General features: G+C 44.2%; 1 protein-coding gene and 1 long non-coding RNA gene across 2 annotated transcripts in view; one reads left to right on the top strand and one right to left on the bottom strand.

Annotated features, from left to right (window-relative positions):
• Nucleotides 1–12,085, bottom strand: part of abch1 (ATP-binding cassette, sub-family H, member 1) — a 91,473-nt gene that overhangs the window by 48,947 nt on the left and 30,441 nt on the right. Inside the window, exons 8-11 of the mRNA XM_043696706.2 lie at nucleotides 8,969–9,065; nucleotides 8,388–8,556; nucleotides 6,444–6,544; nucleotides 4,857–4,927 (exon numbers count right to left, since the gene is read on the bottom strand). Coding sequence (XP_043552641.2) covers nucleotides 4,857–4,927; nucleotides 6,444–6,544; nucleotides 8,388–8,556; nucleotides 8,969–9,065 — 438 coding nt within the window. The remainder of the gene's footprint in view (nucleotides 1–4,856; nucleotides 4,928–6,443; nucleotides 6,545–8,387; nucleotides 8,557–8,968; nucleotides 9,066–12,085) is intronic.
• Nucleotides 1–12,085, top strand: part of LOC148149065 (uncharacterized) — a 47,612-nt gene that overhangs the window by 5,817 nt on the left and 29,710 nt on the right. The gene's annotated exons all lie outside the window — the stretch shown is intronic.

Here is a 12,085-nt window from a genome sequence, read left to right as displayed (position 1 = left end):
CCTGTCTCTGGTTGCCCATGAGATGGTGGGGGGAGCTGCCTCCTTGAACTGCTGGCTGGAGGGCAGCAGCCCTAGAATCAAACGTTGGGTCAGGAACCCTCCCAGAACTGGAGCAGAGGCTCAGAGAAGGTGAGCCCCAGATCTGTTAGGTTATTTCCCAGCACAGTATTGAGGTTAATAAGGCAGGAAATGGGCTTCAGTCCAGACAGACAGAATGAAAACTGAGAGAAGTGCAGATGCTGTAAATCAGAAACAAAAACAGAAGTTGCTGGAAGAGCTTACATTTCTGAGGGAAGGTCACTGGACCCGAAATGCTAACTTTGATTTCTCTTTACAGAAGCTGCCAGACCTGCTAAACTTTTCCAGCAACTTCTGGTTTAGTTTGGGACAGAATCGAAAAGTATTCTCGATTGCGGAGTGATTGTAATCCCAATTTGAGAGAACGGTGCACAGTCTGATATGAACATGGGAATTAGGGGCGAGACCTGCCTCCTCAGCCCCTTCCCCAGAATCAGGAGCAGCCTGGACAATGGAGAAAGGGAAAAACAGTTCCTGCTCTTCAGAGGAACAGGAACGAGAGCACAGAGACTGAAAGTGATGTACAAATGAAGCAAGGGAACGTGAGGAAAGAGCTTTTCACCCAGGAAGTAGTTAGTGTCTGGAATGCAGGATCAATGGAGGCACTCAAGAGGGAATTGGATGACTACTTGGGAAGAAATGGGGTGCAGGGATATGGAGAAATGGGGTGCAGGGATATGGAGAATTGGAGTGTGGGGATATGGGGAAATGGGGCGTGGGGATACGGGGAAATGGGGTGTGGGGATATGGAGAATTGGAGTGTGGGGATATGGGGAAATGGGGTGTGGGGATACAGGGAAATGGGGTGTGGGGATACAGGGAAATGGGGTGTGGGGATACGGGGAAATGGGGTGTTGGGATACAGGGAAATGGGGTGTGGGGATACGGGGAAATGGGGTGTGGGGATACGGGGAAATGGGGTGTGGGGATACAGGGAAATGGGGTGCAGGGATATGGGGAAATGGGGTGTGGGGATATGGGGAAATGGGGTTTGGGGACATTCAGAAATTGGGTGTGGGGATATGGGGAAATGGGGTGCAGAGATATGGTGAAATGGGGTGCAGGGATATGTGGAAATGGGGTGTGGGGATATGGGGAAATGGGGTGCAGAGATATGGTGAAATGGGGGGCAGTGATATGGGGAAATAGGGTGTGGGGATATGGGGAAATGAGGTGCAGAGATATGGGGATATGGGGAAATGGGGGGCGGGGATATGGGGAAATGGGGGGCGGGGATATGGGGAAATGGGGTGCAGAGATATGGGGATATGGGGAAATGGGGGGCGGGGATATGGGGAAATGGGGGCGCGGGGATATGGGGAAATGGGGTGCAGAGATATGGGGATATGGGGAAATGGGGGGGCGGGGATATGGGGAAATGGGGGGGGCGGGGATATGGGGAAATGGGGGGGCGGGGATATGGGGAAATGGGGTGCAGAGATATGGGGATATGGGGAAATGGGGGGTGCAGAGATATGGGGATATGGGGAAATGGGGGGGGCGGGGATATGGGGAAATGGGGTGCAGAGATATGGGGATATGGGGAAATGGGGGGCGGGGATATGGGGAAATGGGGGGGGCGGGGATATGGGGAAATGGGGTGCAGAGATATGGGGATATGGGGAAGCGGCACAATGGCTCGGTAGCAATTCTGAGACTCTGTGAATGAGACTGCGGCTGCTCTGTTTGTGTTTCCAATGCCACATTCCCATTTATCCTCGATAGCCCCAGATTCTGTGCCAAACAAGAATCTTTCTGTCTTTGTCCTAATTCAACTCAATTCAGTTCAACAAATTCCTAACCTATCTCTGCCTCCCTCTTTAATAATGGGATAATGTTAGCAGTTCTCCAATCTTTTAGCATCTTACCTGTAATCACAATAGATTTGAAAATTCCTGACATGGTCCCTGATATTTCCTCCCTCATGACCCTCAACAGGCAGGGATTCATCCCATCTTGATATATCCATTTTTACAGTTGCTGGGACCATCACTCTCTCTCTCTTAATATCTTCTGATTAGATTAGATTCCCTACAGTGTGGAAACGGGCCCTTCAGCCCAACAAGTCCACACCGACCCTCCAAAGAGCAACCCACCCAGACCCATTCCCTTACATTTACCCCTTCACCTAACACTACGGGCAATTTAGCATGGCCAGTTCACCTAACCTGCACATTTTTGGACTGTGGGAGGAAACCGGAGCACCCGGAGGAAGCCCACACAGACACTGGGAGAATGTGCAAACCCCACACAGTCAGTCTATTTTCTATTGTGATGACTCCTGTGAAGTATTCATTGAGGTCTGTGCTCATGTCCTCTAGGTACTCACAAACACCCCCTCCACACACACACACACACACAGACACACATCCCCACGCAGACACTCACACACACAGACTCACACACACACAGACACACATACATACACCTACACACACACACTCTGTAATTCCCTAATGGGTCCTACCTTTTCCCTAATTATTCTCTTACCCTGTAAATACCTAAGAAACACCTTTGGGTTTTCCCGTATTCTACACACCAATGCTCTCTCATTCATTTTCTTTGCTTTTGTGTTTTTCATTTTAAATGCACCCCATCCATGTTTTCAACCCCCCCTCGGGTCGCTGCTGTATTGAGTCCTCAGTATCTGCCATTAGTTTCTCCCTTTTTCTGAATCCTGTCCAGGTTTCCTTGGGTTTTGGACGCCTCTCCCCTTTGTCTTTACAGGAAGATGTTCCCCTGTACTGTCAATATTTCATCTTTGAACACATCCCACTGTTCTGACATGGTTATGTCTGCTTCGAGTTACTCCCAGTCTGTTTGAGCCAAGTCCTGTCTTAGTTTAATAAAGTTAGCTTTTCATCATTGAGAAACTGTTCTAGTTTATTTTATTCCTGGCCTATCCACATTCTTTTCCAAAACTACTCTTAATCTCATTCCTGTTCAGATGTGACCCACCCACCGCCCCCAGGAAGGATCCTAACCTCTCAGGAGTTAAAAAAAAACCCTGGCATGTCTCTTCTCTCCAGCCACACATCCGTCTGCTTGATCCTCTTGTTCTGATTGTCACTACTGCATGTTACTGGGAGTGATCCGGAGATTACTCCATTTGTAGTCCTGCTTTTCAAAGTCCTCCCACAAAGCTGCTTGTAAACAAGGTAGTGTCACGATTAAAACCACAAACTGCAGCCATTGCTGGACCCATGTTGTCAATGTCCACTTTAAGCTTTCAGCTTTCCCCATAGCAACCTCCTGTTATTCACACTCTGTCTGGCCTGGCTTTCATGGGATTGTTTTCCCAAGGGAAGAGCAGCCTCTGAAATGCCGGAGTTTTCTGTGAGTCACATCACTTTGGTGTCAGTATTCCATTCTCCAATCTCATTGTCTTCTATAATTTTCTCAGTGCTCTTTACCTTCTCAGTGGATTATGCTTGACATTGAGTTCCACTCAAATTTCTTTATTTATTCTCTCTTTGTCAAGTGCCTTTAACACTCTCCATTCGCATTAAAGTTCTTGAAAGTGCAATTTCCTTTATTTTTGTCACAAGGCGCCATGATATTTGATAGCAATAACTGAAACACATGTATCGTTAGCCTAAAGTGTGCATGTGGTCTTAGCGAGATTAGTGTCCCTATTTTGAATTATTATTTTTTATTTGAAGCACTATGTAGGTAGTTTCAGGTCAGCCATCTCTGTTGATGTTGAGACACCAAGCAGCAAATTGCAGAGCCAAGGAGAACAGTGGACTTTATTGTATAGTTGACAGAGGACAGATGTCAACTTGTGTAGAGGTTTAATTAAAAACCGAAAGAACTGCAGATGCTGAAAATCAGAAACAAAAACAGAAATTGCTGGAAAAGCTCAGTAGGTCTGGCAGCATCGGTGGAGAAAAATCAGAGTTAACGTTTTGGGTCCAGTGACCCTTCCTCAGATAGTTCTTGGAGACTAATGGAATTTGCTTACTTCAGGAGAGATTGTATGAACAAAAAAGTAAACAGTTGGCTGTTAGAATTTTAGTTTTGAAGGTCAGAGATTGTGCTTTCTTCTTTCAGGAAGGGAAACACCTAGTGTTTGAAAAAAGTATTTGGGTTTCAGTCTGGCAGGATTGCAGAAAGTTTGGCTGAAGGTGGATGAGTACTCTTGAGATAGTTTCAAACTGTTGAGAAATAGATTACTTTAGTGCAAGGAGTTTCATTTAAACTTTCTAAAGCAGACGTCTTTAATTAAAACCCTGAGGAGGTTATTTGAAGCTGAGAAAATCTGTGCTCAGTTATATGAAAGCTCAAGGAAGAGGCAATCAGATTCTCTAAAGCCAAAGCTAAGTCAGATCCTTGGTGTGATGGAGCGGTGAACTCTCTCTGGTGTTGGAGTACACTAAAGATATGCTGTTGGAATTCATGGGATTATTGCTGACTGTGTGCTTTGAAATCTTTAAACATGTGTGATATATAAATCACTTAGTTTCTTTTCATTTGTGCAATAAACGCCTGTTTTATTGTTAAAACCAAAATTGCAGGATTGTGTCTTGTGCTTTTGTGAAAGACCACATCATTAAATCGAGAAGATAAAAAGTCTGATTTATCACGTCAGATTTTAGTCGGAGTTCTGACTCGTCTAGTGGCAGTTGGCAGTGGCAACTTACCTCCACAACAATAATCTTCCCCAAACTAACCATTACCTCTCAAATACAACATGAGCCATGAACTACGTTTCTACAACACAGGTCAAACATTCCCATTTGCCACAGCATACAATGAGAGTGAGATCATAAACTTACTGGTCATATCTAGCCAGACATGGACTGAACCCCCATCAATTATTCTTTCATCCGCTACCTTCTCAGTTGCCCTAAAAGGAAATAAGACTTTGTGTATTACTGCAGAAAGACAAGGACAGAATGGTGTTTGATGTATTTTGATTGCAAGACAATACATCACAAATTATATGTTACTGGGTTAATAACCTAAATGTTTGCACTTTGTGACGTGTTCAAATCGCACCAAGGCAGATCTCAAATTTAAACGTAGTTGATAAAATAAATCTAAAATTGTTATGATCACTAAACAGACTGATAGTTTTCTTAAAATGATATCTCAATTAATGTGACCAACTGAAAGTATCAGACATTTCAAGTTCTAAGTCTTTTACTGTGACAAATAGACTTAAAGCAACATTATCTAAATACTATTCCAGATGGAACTTATTCCTTAGACTGCACAAAAGACCCACATTTAACATTTAAAATTGACAAATCATCACCTTCAGTGCCTTAAGTGGGCAGAAACCACTTCAATGGTATCGTCAGTTCCTGATGGTTTGCTTCTGTTTTTTTAAAGATTCTAGTCATATCGCGTTTAATCCCTGGCCTGACTTCACAGAGCGGGCTATCTGGAAATCCCTCTTTCCAGTCAAATCTAGGGGTAAATCTTCCAGTCTTACTTCAAACCACGACCTTCCATTCTGCATTCTATCTGGTGAATAATACAGACCTGGCTCCCTCTATCTCTCTTCCGTCTCTCAAAGTCTGGCAGATTGAACCTTTCTGTGAGATTCAGCTATGTTTAAAGAAAACTTTAAAAACAATGATCCAACAAGAACTCTCCATGGCCTGTTCCTTCCTAATGCCCCCTCCATGGCAACAGAAATGACATGGGCTTTGTATCCAGGGAGAAATACTGATTCATTATCCTCGAAACTCAATCAACTCTCAACTCAATCCTACCTTACAATTATATTGATAGTTGAAATTGTAACTGCCTTGCGCTACAACAGCTCCTGGGGACTTGGAAACTGACAGACCATCCACTATGGGTACTGCTGGCCTGGTCTCTGTTCCAAGTATGAGTACCTTACAGTTTCTTCTCAGTATGGAAACCAGCGCATTGTCCCATCCCCATCCCAACCGAAGTCAGAATGTATTCAAAACAAGCCACAACATACACTTGGTTCTTCCATTTTACCCTAAATTAAGGAGATAGTCCCAAAACATAATAATCTTAGAAACTTCACATATCAAAATAAAATCAAGTCTCAGTGATGGTGCCTGTGAAATTACATTGTCATAAAATCCCTTCTGGTCCTCTCAAGTCCTTCAGGGAAGGAAACTGCTATCCTTACCTGATCTGGCCTAGATGTGACTCCAGACCCACAGCAACGTGGTGACTCTTACTTGGCCATTTCAGAGGGCAGTGGAGGCATGGAGTTATGTTCAAGAAAGTGGCTCTCCAACAATGTCTCAAGGGAGAATTAGGAATGAGCAACACTAAACACCTTGCCAGCAATATTCACATTCTACAGATTAACGCAAGAAGGCCATTCAATGTTGTTTTTCAAAATAAGCCAACATTTATCAATTGCATTTTACCTTAAAAGAAGGTCTTGAGTGAAGTTTGTTCCGAAGCCTAGAGCTGCCCAGTATTTCCCATCCATTATTCCCTGAATGGCCTCTAACTGATTCACATTAATCTGTAAGATATACCAAACAGCCAGTTACACACGCGAAAGCGAGACCTTGAGGAGACTAATACAGACCATTGATGTTGACACAAAACGAACAAAGTAACTCCATTGTGATATAAAGTCAAATTATGGAATATGTAACAACATTTCTCTGGTGAACTTATTTGCTTTTCTCAATCTCTATCCATGTCAATATGTTAACCTTAGACCATGTGACCTTTATCATTATATTTCCATGTTTAACAACAGGGCTCAACCTTTCCCGAAAAGTCAAAAATAAACCCCTTTATATGGAATCTGAGAATTTGGATTACTTCCTGCTCCTGGAAGGAACAGCTTTATTAAAATGGGTCAAATTCTTTGAGGGTTTGCTGGGGTTGATGTTGAGAGATTCTATCCCTCAGACTGGAGGGTCTAGGTCTCAGGCTCACAGTGTATGGTCGTTCTTGCTATCTAACTGATAATCTCTCAGAGCATGATGAGCCTTTCATACACTCAAGATTCACAATCCTCAGAGTGAAATAGCTTCTATTTATCTCAATGAAAAATGATCACCCCCCTTACCCCTCACCCCAGTTATTGCTACTGCCCCCACCTACCCCCTCTCCCACTCCTCCCAGGTTCCCCGGCCACTCAGTGTCCACTCTGTCATTGTCCCTGTTTTGGTCAATGAAATCGGGCTTAAGTTTCCATCGGAAAATGTGTTGCTGGAAAAGCGCAGCAGGTCAGGCAGCATCCAAGGAGCAGGAGAATCGACGTTTCGGGCATGAGCCCTTCTTCAGGAACTTCTTAAGTTTCCATCATCAGTTTTAGCATCTTGCTAAATGGTGTGTGTGGTGGAAGAAACATAAAGGTACCCACTTTGGTGGGAAGAGTGGAGAAATAGTTTATTTTGTAAATGGAAGGGAGAGAGAGATTGTGGGACTCTGTGCTCAGGGTCAATCTGAAAATATTAGTCTGCAGTGATAGCCCATGGTGGGGAGGCAAATGGAAGGTTGCTGCTGGTTGTAACGGGAATGGAACATAAAAGCAGGGAATTTGTAGCATAGTTACACAGTGCATTGAGGAGACCATGATTGTGGGAGGTTTGGTCTCCTTATTTAAGAAAAGATGTAAGAGAATGTTGACTCAACGTAATTCCTTGGTGGAGGTGGTTGAACATTTCAAAGAATGAGAGGTGACCTTATTGAAACCTATAAGCCCCTGAGGGGGCTTTACAGTATAGTCACTGAAAGGATATTTCCCTCAGTAGCAAAGCCCAGAACCAGGGGATTCAGTTTCAATGTAAGGGTCTCCCATCTATGACAGAGATGAGGAGAAATACTTTCGCTCAGAGGGATGTGAGGCTGTGGAATTATGTTCATCAGGCAGCAGTAGAGGGGGGTGAGTCAGGTGGTTGACTGACGCAGGGCTCAGTAATTGTTGGGGTAGGCTGAAATGGAAAGCTGAGATCAACAAAAAAATTAACTCTGCTTTCTTCCCACAGATGCTGCCAGACCTGCTGAGTTTCTCCCGCGATTTCTGTTTTGTTACAGCCAAGATCTTATTGAGTTGTGGAGCAGGCCGGGCAGGTGGAGGGTGTGTGTGTGAGACACCCTTCATCCATATACGGTCATTGCTATAAGATCCAATTGGGGAATTCAGGCAAAACTCCCTTCCCCAGAGAGTGAGGAGAATGTGGAACTTGCCCCCACATGGAGGGCCATTGTACAGACACTGGGTGAGCCCACGAGGGGGGGAGAGGAGGAGGAGATGCCAAGAGGGTGGGAAAGGAATTGAGTGGAGTAGCAATACCAGCAGAGAGCAGTTGGGCCGAACGTCCCATTTCTGTTGTGAGAATGAAAATGACCTGGACAATTGTTTCATTGTCGAACTGCAGCAGGAAGGTCTGGCTCAGGGAGGGTCGTCCTGTATCATTGTTCACCACGGCAACAGGCAGCTTCTCAGGAGTGTGTCCAATGCAGAGACAGATCAGGGAGATCTGTAAGACTGGCAGCAGGAACTGGAAAGCAAGAAACCTGGGGGGAGGCAACAAAAGATGATGCTCAGCAAAAACAGACAATTGAAATGAACCTTCCAAATTGTTGACAAATCTTATACAGGATAATTGGATAATGTGGTTCATTGGTGAATTGTTTTGCTCAGACTGTACAGGTTGTCCACGAGCCGCTGCTGGTGTATACAGTATCCACTGATGCTGTATGTCTCTAAAACCACACCTTCAATATTCTCCTGGTCCGTTATTCCTCCCTTCATCTTGTCTGTTTAAACTCACTATCCCCTGCTCACATCTCACATAACAATTTTCTCTTGGACTTTTAAATACAAAGTCAGTTTGAAATGAATGTCATTAATTACAGAACATACGAATGATTCTTTCACAAATCTTGTTCAACAAAGAACTGCTTAAAGAACAACAGCAAAACTTACCCAGGCATCCTCCGGATTCTGGTGAACGTTTTAATGATTAAAGCCATGATATTCCTCCATTTAGGAACCAGGCTTTTCACCCACTGCCGGCAGCTGACTAGAAATCAACACATGAAAGGAAATCAGACCCAAACCCTCACACCAAACTTTCCTGAAAATAAGAGATGAGAAAAGTTACACTCGGGATAATTTACCATGATGAGGATTTCACCCCTAACTAGGGGGGTCTGTGCTGGAAATTAGACTCACAATTCCCAGAGTCATCCCAGGAAGTTGAAAATTTTATCAAAGGGAGAAAATTCCAAATTGATCTGCCGCACAGACCCAGGCTGAGAATGAACATGCACCAAGTTTCTGTACTTCACAAGAACGACCACAGTAAACAACCCTGAACTATCAACATGTAACCCTCCTCATTAAAGCTCCAACTCCCTTCTAAAGCCTTGTATACATACACACAGGCACACATACATAGGCATATACAGACACACATGTGCGCACACATACACGGGCACACATACATGCGCATGCAAATAGAGACAGATTTGCACTCCCAGACACGAACATGAACACACACGTAAAAGACACATGCACGCACAGACACACACACTCACTCACACACAACATTGGTATTATGGGTGGAGTGGAAAAAAGTACAGGGGAGACAGTTCACTAGCACCAGTCCAGGATTCGATGGAGTGTTCTTTTTGTTTCCAAAGTCCTTTAATTCTCCAATCTTTTCCTTCAGGTTTTCTCACTTCTTTGGAGGCATACAGCAATGGTTCACTGATTATAAACTCTCAGACTAAAAGCAACAGCCTACAGAAACTGGTGAGAAAAAATAAACTAGCTTTCTTCAGGCTTTAGATATTTTACAGGAAAGAGCAACACACCATCCACCTTTTTAAGCAGTGTGAAGGCTCCTGTTCACAGCCACAAACTGTTCAGCTACCCAGAAACCAATCAGATGGTCACTGTTAGTCTGACGTCTTTTGGTTGTGGATTTGAGATCAGTGGGAATACCAATCAGTAACCTGTTGCCAGCTGAATCTCAGATTATGCACAGACCCCTGGAGCCAGGCCATTTACAAACATCTTCTGTCATTGGTTGAACAAAGCAGCAATGTAAACACTGCACCCCAAAGGAGATTCTGTCACTCGCTTTTTTAAAAAAACATACATCGATTCCTTCCTCATTCCTTTGTTGTAAAATAATTCTTGCTCCAATTCAGAATGTAGTAAAAAAGCACAGTAAATTCGGAAATAGCAGCATTCAGCCCCTCCAACCTAATGTGCCATTCCAGTTTGTGGCTAATCATCCACCTCAACACCATTTTCCCACATGATTCTTTCATTTAATTAAAAATGTATTAATCTGTTTTGAACTTACTCAGTGACTGACCCTCCACATCCCTTTGGGGGAAGAGGATTCCAACGGATTCCCCACCCTCTGAGCGAAGAAATTCCCCTGAACTGGTCTCGGCATCGAGCAGGGGCACAGTGGAGTGAATAGCCTCCATCTGAGGTGTATCTCTCGATGTGTTCACTCCTAAACACTGAACTAGGAAGGGAAAAATAATCCTCGATTCGGAGTCCCTGTTGCCGTCAGGTAATAGGACTAGATTAATTTAGTATCTGGTCAGCATGAATGAGTTGGACTGTAGCATCTGTTTCTGTGCTATATGACTCGATGAATTGATTCCCTATCTCTAATGGGTGATAATTACTGAAAGACCCAGTCTTTGCGTGAAATACCAACTGACATTGATATACTCAGTTTGGTCTCCATAGCCCAGTTTAAGTAAAATAAAGTTCGATGTTAACTCTCTATTGAACACTCTGCGGGGAATTTGACAGAAGGGATTGTACATGTCTGGTTTAAATACTTAGAAAGTGCTTGTTGATTCCAGCTTTGATCACAAAGCTCTTCCAGCTGGTGATAAACAAAGAGCTTTCATGCTTTCAAAACCCGTGTGAAAATGAAAAACAGAAATTTGTCACTCTGTGAGTTTTTGATCTTGGACTTATCTTTGAGCAGAGAGTCAACTTTATAACATGTTGACAGGGAGTGGAATGAGAAAGATAAACATGATTTGGAGATGCCGGTGTTGGACTGGGGTGTACAAAGTTAAAAATCACAACACCAGGTTATGGTCCAACACGTTTATTTGGAAGCACTAGATTTCGGAGTGCTGCTCCTTCATCAGATGGTTGTCAAGATAAAGGCTTGTATTGTCAGGTACCAGCCAATAACAGCGTCCTGACACTGCCACATTAACACACAATGCCGGTACGTGTGAGTTTACCCAATTCCAGTATCCACCAACCTGCTGTCAATTCTGCCCGAGAACATTTGTGGGTCTCAAAGCAGAGGGTCTTAAAGAATCTCCACACTTCAATCCAGCAACATTCGGCCTCTCTGTTTATGGTTTCTGTACTGGGATCAACCAGATCCTGTACTGGCATCAACCAGATCCTGTACTGGACCAACCAGATCCTGTACTGGGACCAACCAGATCCTGTACTGGGATCAACCAGATCCTGTACTGGGACCAACCAGATCCTGTACTGTGATCAACCACATCCTGTACTGTGATCAACCAGATCCTGTACTGGGATCAACCAGATCCTGTACTGGGATCAACTAGATCCTGTACTGGACCAACCAGATCCTGTACTGGGACCAACCAGATCCTGTACTGGGATCCACCAGATCCTGTACTGGGACCAACCAGATCCTGTACTGGACCAACTACATCCTGTACTGTGATCAACCAGATCCTGTACTGGTACCAACCAGATCCTGTACTGGGACCAACCAGATCCTGTACTGGGACCAACCAGATCCTGTACTGGGATCAACCAGATCCTGTACTGGGATTGACCAGATCCTGTACTGGGACCAACCAGATCCTGTACTGGGATTGACCAGATCCTGTACTGGGATCAACCAGATCCTGTACTGGGATTGACCAGATCCTGTACTGGGATTGACCATATCTTGCATTGGTATTGACCAGACTGTGCCCTCAGATCAATCAGATTCTGCACTGAGATGATCCAGATCCTGCACTAGGATCAACCAGATGAGGTACTGGGAATGACCAGACCCTACAT

This window comes from Chiloscyllium plagiosum, unplaced genomic scaffold, assembly GCF_037043375.1.
Source record: "Chiloscyllium plagiosum isolate Xiang-an unplaced genomic scaffold, Cpla_swu_hap1 HiC_scaffold_10, whole genome shotgun sequence".
NCBI lineage: Eukaryota > Metazoa > Chordata > Chondrichthyes > Orectolobiformes > Hemiscylliidae > Chiloscyllium > Chiloscyllium plagiosum.
The sequence above is the reverse complement of the archived record's forward strand: the minus strand, read 5'-3'. Positions and strand labels throughout refer to the sequence as shown.